Below are 17,258 nucleotides of genomic sequence, written 5' to 3' on the forward strand. Positions count from 1 at the left end.
ACACACACACAGCATTTTGTACGTCTAAGTATCTAATGATGTATGGCTTTGGAGTATATGTAAAAATGTAAATAAGGCATAGTAAGTGAAAGATATAAATGTAGATTTTCTTAACGCAACAGAGTAGTTAGATTCTAAAATACACCTTATGTAGTCAAAATCTCTTCTTAAAATTGAGTTTGTTGAATCGATGTCCATGCTGGAGGACAGACATAGTATTTTTCCCTGAGTCTGTCGTAGTCGGCTTTTCTCTCCTCCATTGGGACATTTCACTGTCTTATCAGCTGAACACCAGATGAAGTAGTTGGTTTATCTGCAGGGCTTTGTTGTGAAAAAGATGTACCTTTAAACATGAAAATCATACTCAGTGTGAAGTTTTACTTTCTGAGGGAGACTCATCGTCCTCAGTGAGTAGGATGGCTGGTGGCATCAAAGGAAGGGGCTGTTGAAAGTCTTTCTGACATGAAGTTAAATCAACCCACGTCAAATATTAATATAGAGACATACAGGTTGTTACAATTGTTCTAAATGTGTTTTAGTTTTTCTGCTCTGTCACATCTGTCAGTTTTTGTATTCCAAGGGGAAATAATGTGAGATAAAGAGGAGAGGGAAGTTTAGTTTTCATTTAATAGATGATGAAACTGATGCTCAGATGTGTTCATGGTTTGTCTCAAATTACAACTTGTAACTGATAGAGCTGAGAGTATGACTTGGGTTTGATTCTAAATATATCAGCGTATGATCATTATTATTATTAACATACTATACTTTTAAATACCCATGAATCACGGAAATGGTTTCAGTGAATAAAAAGTCTGAGAATACAAATAAAAACAAAATGCTAAACTAAGCAAAATGTCAGGAAAGTATCTTTCCCACATTATGTTTGGAAGCTCTATTGCCTAATTTAGAATGTGTGAATATATTCTTATACTGGCCTTCACAATATGTGGAAACACATAAGGATAAACTATAATAATCATTTCCACATTCTCTTCATCCTTCTTCTGGCTGGACATGGAACACCGCGGGGACCCACTTAAGTGATGAAACTTTGAACTAAAGCTGGAGCATGATTGCAACAATATCAAGGTGGAGAATGGAGGACCTAGGGTCACACAGAGGGCTCTGGGACACAGAATATTGTGTTTATCGGTCTGCATGCTCATTATAAGCTGTTTAGTTATAATAATGGCTGATGTGTGTGTTTTGTAGACTTTGATATATGTATTTATGCTAACTTTCACAATAAATTAAGGATTTATTTACTTGGATTCTACTTGTATTTAAAGTAAATATTAATGTCATCAACAAGTCAAGACTCAGAATAAAGGCTCAGGGAAGTGAACAGCCTTCCAAGTACAGAATGGCTCACACAGAAGAAACCAGCAGAACAAATGTATTGAGTAACGTAAACCAGTATGGGGAATTTCTACGAGATTCTGGGGGAGGAGCAAAGTCCATAGAGAACCCCGTTGTATAGGTCTGTAGTCAGTTATACGTCATTATGTATAGTTTAATGTAAGGAGGAGATGGTTCTCATAACATATTATATAATTTCATTTTCTTAACCCTTCTACACTTGTGATGATCTTCTTTTTGTCTCCACATTTTTCTGTAAATTCCTCTTAGTTCAAAATACAGTGTACCTTTAGTTTCAGGTGTAGAATTTAATGCTTTATCCCTACATACAATACCCAGTGCTCATCACAGTAAGTGGCGTCCTTAATCCCCTTCACCTATTTAATCCACTGCCCCCTCATGTCCCTTCTGGTGATCAGTTTGTCCTCCATAGTTAGAATCTGTATCTTGGTTTGTCTCTCTCTCTTTTTTTCCCTTATGTTCATTTACCCAAAAAACAAATAAGCCAGACAAGATTGAGCAGAAGACATAAACAGACACTTCTCCAAAGAAGTCATACCAATGGCCAACAAACCCATGAAAAATGCTCCACATCACTCGGCATCAGGGGAATACAAGTCAAAACTACAATGAGATACCACCTTCCACCAGTTAGAATGGCTAAAATTAACACGACAGGAAACCAAAAATGGTGGTGAGGATGTGGAGAAAGGGGAACACCCTTACACTGTTGGTGGGAATGGAAGCTGGTATAACCACTCTGGAAAACAGTATGGGAACAGGTTCCTGAAGATGTTAAAAATACAGCTACCCTGTTTTACCTGTTAAAAATACCCAGCAAATGTACTACTGAGTATTTACCTCAAAGATACAGATGTAGTGAAAAGAAGGGGCACCTGCACTCCAATGTTCATAGCAGCAATGCCCACAATAGCCAAACCGTAGAAGGAGCTCTGATGTCCTTCAACAGATGAATGGATAAAGAAGATGTTGTTTGTATATGCAATGCAGTATTACTCATCTATCAGAAAGGAAGAATACCTACCATTTTCACTGACGTGGATGGCACTGGAGGGAATATGCTAAGTGAAATAAGTCAAGCAGAGAAAGACAATTATCACATGGTTTCGCTCATATATGGAATATATGGAATAGCACAGAGGATCATAGGGGAAGGGAGGGAAAACTGAATGAGAGAAATCAGAGAGAGAGAGAGAGAGAGAGAGAGAGAGAGAGACAAACCATGAGAGACTCTTGACTGCAGGAAAGAAACTGAGGGTTGCAGAAAGGGAAGTGGTTTCCAGGATGGGGTAACTGGGTAATGGGTGTTAATGGATGCAACTGGAGGGGATTATGTTAAGGGAAGTAAGTCAATCAGAGAAAGACAATTATCATATAGTTTCACTCATATGTGGAACATAAGCAATAGAACGGAGGATCATAGGGGAAGGGAGGGAAATCTGAAAGGGGAGAAATCAGAGAGGGAGATGAACCATGAGAGACTATGGAACCTGGGAGAGAAACTGGGGGTTTCAGAGGGGAGGAGGTTGGGGGTAGGGGCTAACAGGGTGTTGAGTATTTAGGTGGGCACGTTCTGTGATGAGCAGTGGGTGTTATACTTAACTAATGAATCATTGAACACTACATCAAAAGCTAATAATGTACTACACAGCTGCTAACTGAAATAAATAAAATAAATAAATAAATAAATAAATAAATAAATAATTAAGGAGGGCACCTGATGTGATGAGCAGTGGGTGTTATGCACAACTAATGAATCATGGAACACTGTGTCTGAAACTAATGATGTACTATATGTTGCCTAACTGAATTTAAATAAAAAGAGAAAAAACGAAAAATGGAGAGTGGATAAGCAGTTGACCATTGGTCTTTGTATGTATACTCATTATGCAATTTTTGTGGGTTTTATCGTTCTATAAATAGGTCTTTTATCTTTGTATAAATAGTATTGGGAAGTTGCCATGATTTGGTAATTTTTCTGCCTTTATTAACTTTTTGAAAGATTTTATTTATTTATTTGACAGAGAGACAGAGAGAGAGCAGTATGTGGGCGGGGGAGCAGAGGGAGAGGGAGAAGCAGCCTCCACGCTGAGCAGGGAGCCCGTTGTGGGGCTCCATCCCGGGACCCTGAGATGATGACCTGAGGGGAAAGCAGATGCTTAACCCACTGAGCCACCCAGGTGCCCCGTTCTGCCTTTATTTTCTTTGAATATGCTTTCTGGTTCTTTCTTAGTCTCCTACTGGGGTTTCTGAAATGTATATATTGATCTACTTGGTAGCATCAAGTAAGTCCCTCAGGCTTTCTTCACTATTTTTTGTTCTTTTTTTCATTTTATTCTTTTTTTTTTTGTAACTCTATATATCATTCTTTTTTTAATTTTTTTATTTTAATTTGTATAATACCCAGTGCACCATGCAGTACGTGCCCTCCTTAATACCCATCACCAGCCTATCCCATTCCCCCACCCCCTCCCCTCTGAAGCCCTCAGTTTATTTCCCAGAGTCCATAGTCTCTCATGCTTCATTCCCCCTTCTGATTACCCCCCTTTCTTTATCCCTTTCTTCATTTTACTCTTCTGACTGAATAATTTACAGTGAATTTTAATCAAATTCAGCGATGCTTTCTTTTTTTTGATCTCGTTTGCTCTTATATATATCCCTTGTGAATTTTTGAGTTCAGATATTGTATTCTTCATCTCCATGATTTCTGCTTAAAACTTTTTTTTTAAAGAATTTATTTATTTATTTGGAAGAGGGAGACAGAGAGAGAGCAAGAGAGAGAGAGAACTAGAGATAGAACACAAATGGTGGGGAGGTTAGAGGGAGAATCAGACTCTCTGCTAATCAGGGAGCCCAACAGGGGGCTGATCCCAGGACCCTGAGATCAGGGTCTGAGCCTAAGGCAGACGCTTAAGGAACTGATCCACCCATGCACCCCGATTAATACTTTCAGGTTTTCTGTCTCCGTGTTGCCATTTCCTTTGGTTTGTGTGTTGTTCTCTGCCTCCAGCGAGCATCTTTATGATAGTTATTGTAATTCTCTGCCAGGTAAGTCACATATTTTCATTCATTAGTGTCCGTTTGTGGAGATTTCTCTTATTCCTGTTTGGAAGGATTTCAACTTGTCTTCATTTTCATTGACTCTCTGCACTGGTGTCTGCCCTTGAGATAAAACACGGATCTCTCCTAACATTTACGGACTGGCCTTGCACTAGAGAAGCTACCACCAATAAGCCTGGTCAGAGACTTTGGAGGCCTCTCAATTTAGTGCAGTCTAAACCTCTTTCTTTGTTCTTAGTTGCAGCGCTCCCTGCTTCTCCCTGTCTCCCCCCACCCCATCCATTGTGTGCCAGGTTGTGTCTGTGTTCTAAAAAAATCAAGACTGAAGCCAATTCCTCAGGCAGCTCACAGATATGTAGTATTACTGGACGCATCGTGCATATCTTTCCTTCTCCAGAGAGAAGCTGTCAGAAAGGGCTTTTCAATCATTTATTCTATGCTGAGCCAGGGGAAGGAGCTCTGGTGACTTCCAGTGACACACCAACTTTTTTGTTTCTCTCCATGGGCAGGTAAAACATGGTGAGTCCTGTATCCCCTCTGCTTTCTGACACAGACTATCTAGAAGCCGGTCTCCTAGGCACACGTAATAAAAGTTGGGGCATTGGACAGATGGTGCAATTCTTTCCCTCCCCAGGGAGAGGTCAGGAACTGGGGTCTTGTCCCACTTTGAAGGTGCTGTGCGAGGATAACTGTTATAAAAAGAGGATATCTAGAATTTCCCTAAAATGTTAGGGGATGTGTGTAGCTTCATGTTTAACTCGGAATAGGCCTACCTTAACTACTGTCTGAATTTCTTATGAAGGGAATATGTATGTGAAACATTTTTGAATCAGGGTGTTCACGGAGGGCAGGAAGTTCTAGGGCTCCTCTTCTGCCAAGTTGCTGACCTGGAAATGGGCATTTATTTTTGGCTCCTCTTGGGGGATATCCCATCCCTAGAATGGAGGGAAACCTTGAGTAAAATTTTGAGTCCCTAAGGAATTAAGGACACATTGTGGTCCTTTGTGTAACTACATCCCCTCAAGACCCTATTACACCAGAAACCATTCCCTGTGGAACAGACCGAGCAAGCTTCTGCCCTGTTTATAGCTGAGTTCATTATATCATCACACTCACTATAAGTCTTCTGTGATTTATGAATTGTCAAAATGATAACAATAAAGACTGTTAATTTTGGTCTGCTGCTTAAGAGGACTCATAATCAGAAATTGTTATCTGAGGTTCCGAAGGATTTGCAGGGCTCGTCAGAATTTACGTGTAAGCTGTGTCCTCATAGAATCCAAGGGAGCAAAGCCAGAGAGACTAAATCTGCCCTTTCAGAACCACAGGGGTAATACTGGTAAGGAATCACCAAGGTGTTCTTGCCTAAGGAGGGTGAGTTTTTAAATTTCATTTATATTCCTATCTTTCTTTTGTGATGGAAGTCTAGCGATCTGAGATATTCCACTTTCTTTCCAGTTTTGCAGTCTTCAGACTCAGGTGAATTGGTCGTAGGACCTGTTTAGGGGAGGGTGATGGAGCAGGGAAGATTCAGAGACATTATTAGTTTCAAAGATGCAATTAATTTATTGGTCAGTTCCATTGATGGAACTCTCACTCTGGTACATTTGTTGTTCTTACTCTGTACATGGGGCAGGAACTTATACCCCTAGACTCCGGTCCTTTATTTTTGGATTAGAACAGTGTTCTTCATTCCCACCACATGAAGTCCAAACGCCATGAATGCCAGCACCAGATTGGTGGGGTGCTGCCTCCATTTTACTGGTTAGGGGAGGGGTCATGTGGTCAAAGAAATGAAATGAGAGAAGGCAATTCTCTCCTCATCCAATCTTCTCCCTTAAACTTTGGTTCTCACAGTAGCACTGGTCTTTATTTTGTAGACTAGGTTTTGATGCTCTTTGCTTATACAGTTTATAAAGTCTCTAATAAGGGAATGTCTATGTAACTAGATTCATGATAATGGCAAAGCAGGTTGAGGGTCCAGTTGGGGTTCTTGAATATTCCCAGTACAAACCCAACTCTTGTGAGAGGAGATATGATGGGAAAAGTTCTCCGTGTAATGTTTTTCTCCTGTGTCCACAGATCCCTTTAGAGAAGAATGGCTCCTGGAAATGCTTCCTTTGTGACTGAATTCATTCTGATGGGGCTCACAGACCTACCATATCTCCAGCTCCCTCTGTTCTGCCTGTTTCTAGTCATGTATGTTTTCACTGTGTTGGGAAATTTATGCTTGGTAACTCTAATTGGGCTGAACTCACACCTTCACACCCCCATGTACTTTTTCCTCTTCAATTTGTCCTTCATAGACATTTGTTATTCTTCTGTGTTTACACCCAAAATGCTGGTTCACTTCACATCAAAGAAGAATATTATCTCCTACAGGGGATGCATGACTCAGCTTTACTTTTTCTGTTGTTTTGGTATTTCTGAAGCTTATGTGCTGACATCAATGGCCTATGATCGCTATGCAGCCATCTGTAACCCACTTTTGTATCATGTTGTCGTGTCGCCTAAAGTGTGTTCCAGTCTTATGCTTGGTTCATACTTGATGGCATTTTTGGATGCCATGGCTCACACTGGATGCATGCTGAGACTGACCTTCTGTGACGCAAACACCATCAACCATTATTTTTGTGACATCCTCCCTCTGCTCCAGCTCTCCTGCACGAGCACTTATGTCAATGAACTGGTGGTTTTCTTTCTGGTGTGCATCAATGTGATTGTGCCCAGTGTCACCATCTTTGTCTCTTATGGTTTCATCCTCTCCAGCATCCTGTGCATCAGCTCCACTGAGGGCAGGTCCAAAGCCTTCAGCACCTGCAGTTCCCACATAGTTGCTGTTTCTCTCTTCTTTGGATCAGGTGCATTTATGTATCTTCAGTCATCTTCTGCTGTGTCTATGGATAATGGGAAAATCTCCTCTGTCTTTTATACCAATGTGATTCCCTTGATGAACCCTTTCATTTACAGCTTGAGAAACAGTGACATTAAACTTGCTGTGAGAAAAACTCTGATTAGGAGCATGAATTGATCAGAAACAGGGTCTATCTGTGTAGGGATTCTGTGTGTTTAAATAAAATACCTTTAGTGGCAATCTTCTTAGCATTTTTCCTTAATATGGTAAAGGAAGTTTGAGTCTCACAATTTTTAGTCTTTATAAAGTAGGTCTTCCTCTTTTCCTCACCAATACCATACTATCTTCTCCACCTTTTTGTTCTGTTTAGTAATAGCATTAAGTAAAAACATGTTGTCTTTTTCCTCCCATTTTCATTATCAACTTGTTTTTTCCTCTGGAACATGAAATGGTCTTTAAAGTATTGAATTAGAAGGGTGACATTGTATAATTGTGGGTGTTCTTATCAGCCACTTGGTATTAGAATATGTATCAAGGGCACTTGGGTGGCTTGATAAGTGTCTGCATTTGACTCAGGTCATGATCTTGGGGTCTGGGATTGAGTACTGCATTCGGCTCCCAGCTTACCAGGAAGCCTGCTTCTCCCTCTCCCTTGCCCCAACCCCTGCTTTTGCTCTCTTGTCCTCTCTCTCTCTCTCTCTCAAATAAACAAATAAAAAATAATAAAAGAATATGTATCAGATAATCTGTTTGTAATCTCATTTTTTCATCTCCAGTTGAAAAGAACGTCTCCTTTCAATGCTAGAGGTTGTGGTTTCTGTAATGATGAGGATTTTCCATTTTGCTTATGTAGACATCATGACCAAGAGGTTTATTTTTGCCAGACTTTTCTCTTCTTTTTAAAAAATTTTTTTTTATTATGTTATGTTAGTCACTATACAGTACATCATTAGTTTTTGATGTAGTGTTCCATGATTCCTTGTTTGCGTATAACACCCAGTGTTCCATGCAGTACGTGCCCTCCTTACTACCCATCACCAGCCTAGCCCAATGCCCCACTCTCCTCCTCTCTGTAACCCTCAGTTTGATTCCCAGAGTCCATAGTCTCTCGTGGTTCATTCCCCCTTCTGTTTATTCCCCCTTCATTCTTCCCTTCCTTCTCCTACCCATTTCCCCGCTATTCCTTATGTTCCATAAATGAGTGAAACCATATGATCATTGTCTTTCTCTGCTTGACTTATTTCACTTAGCATAATCTCCTCCAGTCCTATCCATGTTGCTGCAAATGTTGGGTAATCATTCATTCTGATAGCTGAGTAATATTCCATTGTATATATGGACTACATCTCCTTTATCCATTCTTCTGTTGAAGGGCATCTCGGCTCCTTCCAGACTTTAGCTATTGTGGACAATGCTGGTATGAACATTGGGGTGCTTACGGCCCTTCTCTTCACTACATTTGTATCTTTGGGGTAAATATCCAGCAGTGCAATTGCTGGGTCATAGGGTAGCTCTATTTTTGACTTTTTGAGGGACTTCCCACTGTTTTCCAAAGTGGCTGTACCAACTTGCATTCCCACCAACAGTGTAAGAGGGATCCCCTTTCTCCACATCCTCTCCAACATTTGTTGTTTCTTGCCTTGTCCATTTTTGCCATTCTGACTGGTGTAAGGTAGTATCTCAATGCAGTTTTGATCAGAAAAGACCCTGAATCACCAAGGAAGTGTTGAAAAAGAAAAACAAAACTCGGGGCATCACATTGCCTGATTTCAAGCTATATTACAAAGCTGTGATCACCAAGACAGCATGGTACTGGCACAAAAACAGACATATAGACCAATGGAACAGAATAGAGAACCCAGAAATGGACCCTCAGCTCTTTGGGCAACTAATCTTTGACAAAGCAGGAAAAAACATCTAGTGGATAAAGACAGTCTCGTCAATAAATGGTGCTGTGAAAATGGACAGCTATATGCAAAAGAATGAAACTTGACTACTCTCTCACACCATACACAAAGATAAACTCCAAATGGATGGAAGACCTCAATGTGAGACAGAAATCCAGCAAAAGCATAGAGGAGAACATAGGCTGTAACCTCTTCGACATCGGCTGCAGCAACTTCTTTCATGACACGTCTCCAAGGCAAGGGAAACAGAAGAAAAAATGAACTTTTGGGACTTCATCAAGATAAAAATTTCTGCACAGCAAAGGAAACAGTCATCAAAACAAAGAGGCAACCCACAGAATGGGAGAAGATATTTGCAAATGAAACTACAGATAAAAGGCTGGTATCCAAGATCTATAAAGAACCTCTCAAACTCAATACATGAGAAAAAAATAATCAAATAAAAAAATGGGCAGAAGATATAAACAGACACTTTTCCAATGAAGACATACAAATGGCTAACAGACACATGAAAAGACTTTTCTCTTCTTTTACCTTTTACAGTCAAACCAACACATAACTGATCATCAAAATATATTTATTGTACGGCTGGGAAAGTGAAGCTCAGAGTAGTCAGATTTACCTGAAGTCACACAGCTTTATAAAGTAAGCGTTTAGACCAAATTGTCAGCCTTCTGATTTCACATCTACTACTCTTTGTAGTCTATTCTGCTCTGCTTTTTTTTTATAGCTTCCAGTTTTTATTTAAATTCCAGTTAGTTAACATACAGTGTCATATTAGTTTCAGGTGTAGAATTTCATTATTTATCACTTATATCCAATACCCAGTGCTCATCACAACCAGTTCCCTCCTTAATCCCCATCTCACGTTTAACCTATCCCCTTGCCCAGCTCCCCTCCAACAGCATGTTTGTTGTCTTTAGTCATGAATCTGTTTTATGGTTTGCCTTCTTTTTCTCCCCCCACGTTCATTTATTTTGTTTCTTAAATTCCACATGAGTTAAATCATATGGTATTTGTCATTCTCTGAATGACTTATGTCACTTAGCATAATACTCTCTAGCTATATGGACATCTTTGCAAATGACAATATTTCATTCTTTTTAGGGCTAACATTTATACACACATGCACACACACATACACACAAACACACACCTCATCTTTATCATTTCATCATTCAGTGGATATCTGGGCTCTTTCCATAATTTGGCTATTGTTGATAATGCTGCTGTGAACATTGGGGTGCATGTGTACCTTGAATCAGTATTTTTGTATCCTTTGAGTAAATACCTACTAGTGCAATTGCTGGATCATAAGTTAGTTCTATTTTTAGCCTTTTGAGGAACCTCTATACTGTTTTCAAGAGTGGCTGCACCAGTTTGCATTCCTACCAACAGTGTAAGAGAGTTTCCTTCTATCCTCATCCTCAACAACATTGTTGTTTTCTGTGTTGTTGATTTTATCCATTCTGACATATGTGAGATGATATCTCATTGTAGTTTTGATGTGTATTTCCATGATGATGTGTGATGTTCAGCATCTTCTTATGTGTCTGTTGGCCATCTGTATGTCTTGTTTGGTAAAATGCGTATTCATGTCTTCTGCCTGTTTTATAACTGTGTTATTTGTTTTTTGGGTATTGAGTTGTATACGTTCTTTATATATTTTGGATACTAACCCTTTATCAGACATGTCATTTGCAAATATCCTCTCCAATTCTGAAGGTTGCCTTTTAGGTTTATTGATTGTTTCCTTTATTATGCAGAAGCTTTTTATCTTCATGAAGTCCCAAAAGTTCATTTGTGCTCTTGTATCCCTTGCCTCTGGAGACATATGTAAGATGTCAAATGGTTACTACCTGTGTTCTCTAGGATTTTGATGGTTTCCTGTTTAACATTTGGATCTTTCATCCATTTTGAACTTATTTTTTTGTATGGTATAAGAATGCGATCCAGTTTCATTCTTTTGTATGTTGCTGTCTTGTTTTCCAAACAACATTTGTTGAAGACACTGTCTTTTTTCCATTGGCTGTTCTTTCCTGCTTTGTCGAAGATTAGTTGAGCACATAGTTGTGGGTCCATGTCTGGGTTTTCTCTTCTGTTCCATTGATCTATGTGTCTGTTTTTGTGCCACAACCATTCTGTCTTGATCACTACAGCTTTGTAGTGTAACTTGAGGTACAGAATTGTGATGCCTTGTGCTTTACTTTTCTTTTTCAAGATTGCTTTGGCTATTCAGGGTCTTTGTGGTTCCATACAAATTTTAGGGTTGTTTGTTCTAGCTCTGTGTAAAATGGTGGTGGTGTTTTGAGAGAGATTGCATTAAATGTGTAGATTGCTTTGGGTAGTACAGATATATTAACATATTTGTTCTTCCAATCCATGAGCATGGAATGCTTTCCATTTCTTTGTGTCATCTTGTATTTCTTTCATCAGTGTTTCATGGTTTTTAGAGTGCAGATCTTTTATGTCTTTGGTGTAGTTTGTTCCTAGGTATCTTATCGTTTATGGTACAATGTGAATGGGATTGGTTCCTTGATTTCTCTTTCTGCTGCTTCCTTATTGGCATATAAAAATGCAACAGATTTCTCTATATTGATTTTGTATCCTTCATCTTTAACTGAATTCATATGTGAGTTCTAGCAATTTTTTGGTGGATTCTTTGGGTTTTCTATGTAGAGTACTATGTCGTCTGCAAATAGTGAAAGTTTGATTTCTTCCTTCCAGATTTGGATGCCTTTTATTTCTTTTTGTTGTCTGATTGATGAGGCTAGGACTTCTAGTACTATCTTAAATATTAATGGTGAGAGTGGGCATCCTGTCCTGTTCCTGACTGTAAAGGAAATTCTGCCCCCCCCAACGAGGATGATATTATCTGTGGAGTTTCATCTATGGCTTTTACTATGTTGAAGTATGTTCTCTCTACCCTAATTGGTTGAGCGTTTTTATCATGAGTGGATGTTGTACTCTGTCAGATGTTATTTCTGCCTCCATTGATAGGATCATATGGTTCTTATCCTTTCTTTTATAAATGTGGTGTATCATGTTGGTTGTTTTGCAAATATTGAACCACCCCTGCAGCCCATGAATACATCTCACTTAATCATGATGAATTCTTTCAATGTACTGCTAGATTGTATTTGCTAGTATTTTGTTGAGAATTCTTGCATTCCATGTTCATCAGGGGTATTGGCCTATTTTAGTTCTCTTTTTTAGTGAGGTCTTTGTCTAGTTTTGGATTCAGGGTAATGCTAGCCTCATAGATGAGTTTGTAAGTTTTCCTTGCATTTGTATTTTTTGGAATAGTTTGTGAAAAATAGGTATTAACTCTTCTTTAAATGTTTGCTAGACTTTCCCTGTGTAGCCCCTTGTCCCTGGACTTTTGTTTGTTGGGAGATTTTTGATTACTAATTCAATTTCTCTGCTTGTTATTCATCTGTTCAAGTTTTCTATTTCATCCTGTTTCATTTTTCATAGCTTATATGTTTCTTGGAATTTATCCACTTCTTCCAGAGTGCCTAATTTGTTGGCATGTAATTTTTCATAATAGTCTCTTGTAAGTTTTTGTTTCTGTAGTGTTGTTTGTGATTGCTCCTATATTATTCATGATTGTATTTATTTTGGCTCTTTCTCTTTTCCTCTTGATAAATCTGGCTAGAGGTTTATCAATTTTATTTATTTTTTCAGAGTACCAACTCCTGGTTTCATTGATCTGTTCTACTTTTGTTGTTGTTTGTTTGTTTCTATATGATTTATTCTGCTCTAACTTTTATTATTTCCCTTCTTCTACTGGTATTAGGCTTCTTTTATTGTTCTATGGCTAGCTTATTTAACTATAAGGTCACATTGCATATTTGAGACTTTTCTTGCATCTTGAGGTAGACCTGTATTGCTATATACTTCCCTCTTATGACTACTTTTGCTGTATCCCAAAGGTTTTGGACCATTGCATTTTCATTTTTTCCATATATTTTAAAAATTTCTTCTTCAAGTTTTGGTTGATTCATTCATTCATTCTTTAGTCATATGCTGTTCAACCTCCATGTATTTTTTGTCTCTCCGATATTTTTCTTGTGGTTGACTTCAAGTTTCATAGTGTTGTGATTGGAGAATATGCATGGTTTAATCTCATTCTTTTTGTACTTGCTGAGGGCTGATTTGTGACCTAGTATGTGGCCTATTCTAGAGAATGTCCCATGCACACTTGAAAGGAATGTGTTTTCTGCTGCTTCAGGGTGAAATGTTCTGAATATATCAGTTAAGTCCATCTGGTCTAATGCATCCTTCAAAGCCATATTTCCTTATTGGTTTTCTCTTTATATGATCTCTCCTTTGATGTAAGTGGGGTGTTAAAGTCCCCTGGTATTATTATATTACTATCAATGAGTTCCTTTGTGTTTGTTATTAATTGTTTGATATATTTGGGTGCTCTGATGTTGAGGTATAAATCTTTACAATTATAAGATCATTGTTGGATAGTCCCCTTTCTCGCTATTTAATGCCCTTCTTCATCTCTTGTTATGGTCTTTGGTTTGAAATCTAGTTTGTCTGATTAAGTATTGCTACTTGGCTTTCTTTCGATGTCCATTTGCATGGTCAGTGTGTCTTTATTCCCTTACATTATGTCTGCAGGTGTCTTTAGGTCTATAATGAGTCTCTAAAATGAGGTGGCATATAGATGTTTTTTTTTAAAATCCATTCTAATACCTTACATCTTTTGATTGGAGCATTTAGTCCATTTACATTCAGAGTAACTATTGATGGATATGAATTTAGTGCTAAGTTATTACTTGTTTGTCATCGTTTCTGGATATTGTCTCTGTTCCTTTTAGTCTTTGTCACTTTTGGTCTTTCTTTCCCAATCAGAGCCCCCTTTAATATTTCTTGCAGGGCTGGTTTAGTAGTCACAGACTCCTTTAGGTTTTGTTTGTCTGGGAAACTATTTACTGTCCTTCTATTCTGAGTGATAGCTTTCCTGTATAGACTCCTCTAGCCTGCAATTTTTCCCATTCAGCATGGAGAATATATCATGCCACTCCCTTCTGGCCCCCCAAGTTTCTCTTGAGAGATCTCCAGCTATCCTTATGTGTGTTCCTTTGTAAGTAAGGGGTTTCTTTTGTATTGCTGCTTTCAGAACTTATTTTGATCAAGTCTTGTCTTAAAGAACTTTTTGAGGCATTATTTTTTGAAAGCTGTTTGATGATAATAATTTAGGACTATAGAAAAATGGGTATATTTAGGCATAGAGAAAAGACTGTTTCAATCACCAGAGGTATTATAAAGTATAATGATTGAATCAGAACCAGGTATCACAATCATCAAGTTTAAAGGTGATTCAGCGGTCTGTAAATTTGTGTTGAGTCCCCGGATACAGATTTAGAGCATTTTATATCTCATCTGCCTAGATAAGCATGGGAATTGGGATAGACTTACGTTTGACTGTGGGAGTCAGGTTAACTCAGTTAAGTGGAGAGTGGATAAGTAGTTGACCCTTGGTATATATATTCTTCTGGGTTTTACCTTTCTATAAATAGGTCACAGTATCGGGAAGTTTCTATGACTTGGGAATTTTTTCCTTTTTTTTCCCCATCGACTATAGTTTCTGGTTCTTTCTCACTGTCCTACTGGCATTCCTGAAATGCATATATTGATACACTTGGTAACATCCAATAAGTTCCTCAGGCTTTCTTCACTATTTTTCGTTCTTTTTCATTTTGCCCTTCTGGCTGAATAATTTTCAGTGAGCTTTAATCAAATTCATGATCCTTTCTTTTGTTGATATCGTTTTCTCTTGAATCCCTCTGCTGCATTTTTTTAGTTCAGATATTGTATACTAGAGCTCCATGATTTCTGTTTAATACATTTAAGCTTTCTGTCTCTGTGTTGAAATTTTCTCTGGTTTGTGTATTGTTCTCTGACTCCAGTGAGCATCTTTATGACCAGTTACCTTGAATTCTCTGTCAGGTAAATCCCATATTAGAGCCAGTTTGTGAAGATTTCTCTTATTTCTTTTTGGACAGTATTTCCACTTGCCTTCATTGACTCTCTACTTTGTGTCTGCACTTTACACAAAACACCCATCTGTGCTAATATTCATGGACTGGCCGTGGAGTAGAGAAGGTACCACCAATAAGCCTGGCCAGAGACTTTGGAGGCCTTTCAATTTAGTGCAGTCTAAACCACTTTGTTTCTTCTTAGCTGCATCCTCTGCATCCCCCCATGCCCCCAGGCATCCATTGTATGGCAGGTTGTGTCTGTGTTCTAAAACAAGCAAGATGGAAGCCAATTCTGCAGACAGCTCACAGAGAAGTTGTATTTTTGGACACATCATGCAGATTATTTCCTCACCAGACAGAAGCTGTAAGAAAAGGATTTTCAATCACTTGCTCTATGCTGAGCCAGGGGAAGGAACTCTGGTGACTTCCAGCCCACACCACCAACATTTTATCTCTCTCCATGGACAGGTAAGTATGCTGTGACCTATATCTGCTCTGCTTTCTGACACATAGTATCTAGAAGCCAATCTTTTGGGCACACCTGATGGAAGTTGGGGTGTTGGAGAGATGGTGCAATTCTTTCCTTCCCCAGGGAGAAGTCAGGAACTGGGATTTTGTCCCAATTTGAAGGTATTGTGCAAGGATAACTGTTATATAAAAAGGATATCTAGAATTTCCCTAAAATGTTAGGGAATGTGTAGATTCATTGTTTAACTCGGAACAGGACTACCTTAACTACTGTCTGGATTTCTCATAAAGGGAATATATATATGAAACATTTTTGAATCAGGGTGTTCATGGAGGGTAGGAGGGTCTAGGGCTTCCTCTTCTGCCATGTTGCTGACCTGGAAATGGGCCTTTATTTTTGGCTCCTCTTGGGGATGTCCAATTCCTACAGTGGAGGGAAACCTTGAGTGAAATTTTGAGTCCCTAAGGAATCAGAGACATATTGTGGTCCTTTGTGTAACTACATCCCCTCAATACCCTATTACACCAGAAACCATTCCCTGTGGAAGAGACTGAGCAAGCCTCTGCCCTGTTTATAACTGAGTTCATTATATCATCACACTCACCTTACGTCTTCTGTGATTTACCGAGTGGCAAAATGATAATAATAAATGTTGTTATTTTTGTCTGCCTCTTGAGAGACTCAGGATCAGAAATTGTTATCTGTGGTTCAGAACATTTTCTTAAATTAAGTGAGGCTGTGTCCTCATAGAATCCAAGGGAGCAAAGCCACAGAGATTAATTCTGCCCTTTCAGGACCACAGGTGTAATACTGGTAAGGAAGCACCAAGGTGTTCTTTCCTAAGGAGGTGAGTTTCTGAATTCCACTTGTATTCACGTCTTCCTTTTGTGATGCAAGATATGTCACTTTCTTTCCAGTTTTTCTGCCCTCAGACTCACATGAAATTGGTAGAAGGACCTGTTTAAGGGGACGGTGTTGGTGTAGTGAAGGTTGAGACATTATGTGTTTTCAAGTTTGCAATTTATGGGTCAGTTCATGGACAGAACTCTCACTCTTTACATTTATAGTTTTTACTCTGTGACATGGGGCAGGAACTTAAACTCCCCTAGACTCTGGTCTTTAGTTTGGATAGGAAACAACATTCTTCATTTCCACCACACCAAGTCCAATCCCTATTAGAGGCCAGCACCAGGTTGGTGGGGTTGCTGCCTCCATTTTACTGGTTAGGGGAGGGGTCATGTGGTCAAAGAAATGAAATGAGAGAAGGCAATTCTCTCCTGGTCCAATCTTCTCCCTTAACCTTTTTTTTTCACAACCGTCCTGTTGGCACTTAAAAGCACTGGCCTTCATACTGTAGGCCAAGTTCTGAATGTCTTTGCTTATGCTGCTTATAAGGACTCTAGTAAGGGAACACCCATGTCACTAGATTCATGATAATACTAAAGCAGATTCTGTGGGTCCGGTTTGGGCTAGTCTTAAATAGTAACAGTACAAACTCAACTCCTGTGAGAGGAGATATGGTGGGAAATGTTGACTTATTTTCAGTGTAGCTTTTTTTCTCCCGTGTCCACAGATCCCTTTAGAGAAGA

General features: G+C 38.9%; 1 protein-coding gene across 1 annotated transcript; it reads left to right on the forward strand.

Annotated features, from left to right (window-relative positions):
- The first annotated feature begins 6,517 nt into the window (after positions 1-6,517).
- LOC123792416 (olfactory receptor 8B8-like) lies at positions 6,518-7,474 on the forward strand. Its single transcript, XM_045797568.2, has one exon. The coding sequence runs from the start codon at positions 6,542-6,544 to the stop codon at positions 7,472-7,474; it is 933 nt and encodes a 310-aa protein (XP_045653524.2). The 5' UTR covers positions 6,518-6,541.
- The last annotated feature ends 9,784 nt before the right edge of the window (positions 7,475-17,258 follow it).

The sequence above is a fragment of the Ursus americanus genome, chromosome 16, assembly GCF_024610735.1.
Source record: "Ursus americanus isolate L20-20 chromosome 16, mUrsAme1.1.p, whole genome shotgun sequence".
NCBI lineage: Eukaryota > Metazoa > Chordata > Mammalia > Carnivora > Ursidae > Ursus > Ursus americanus.

Coding starts and splice junctions, on each gene's coding strand:
- LOC123792416 (XM_045797568.2), top strand. CDS start 6,542: ATGGCTCCTGGAAATGCTTCCTTTGTGACTGAATTCATTCTGATGGGG.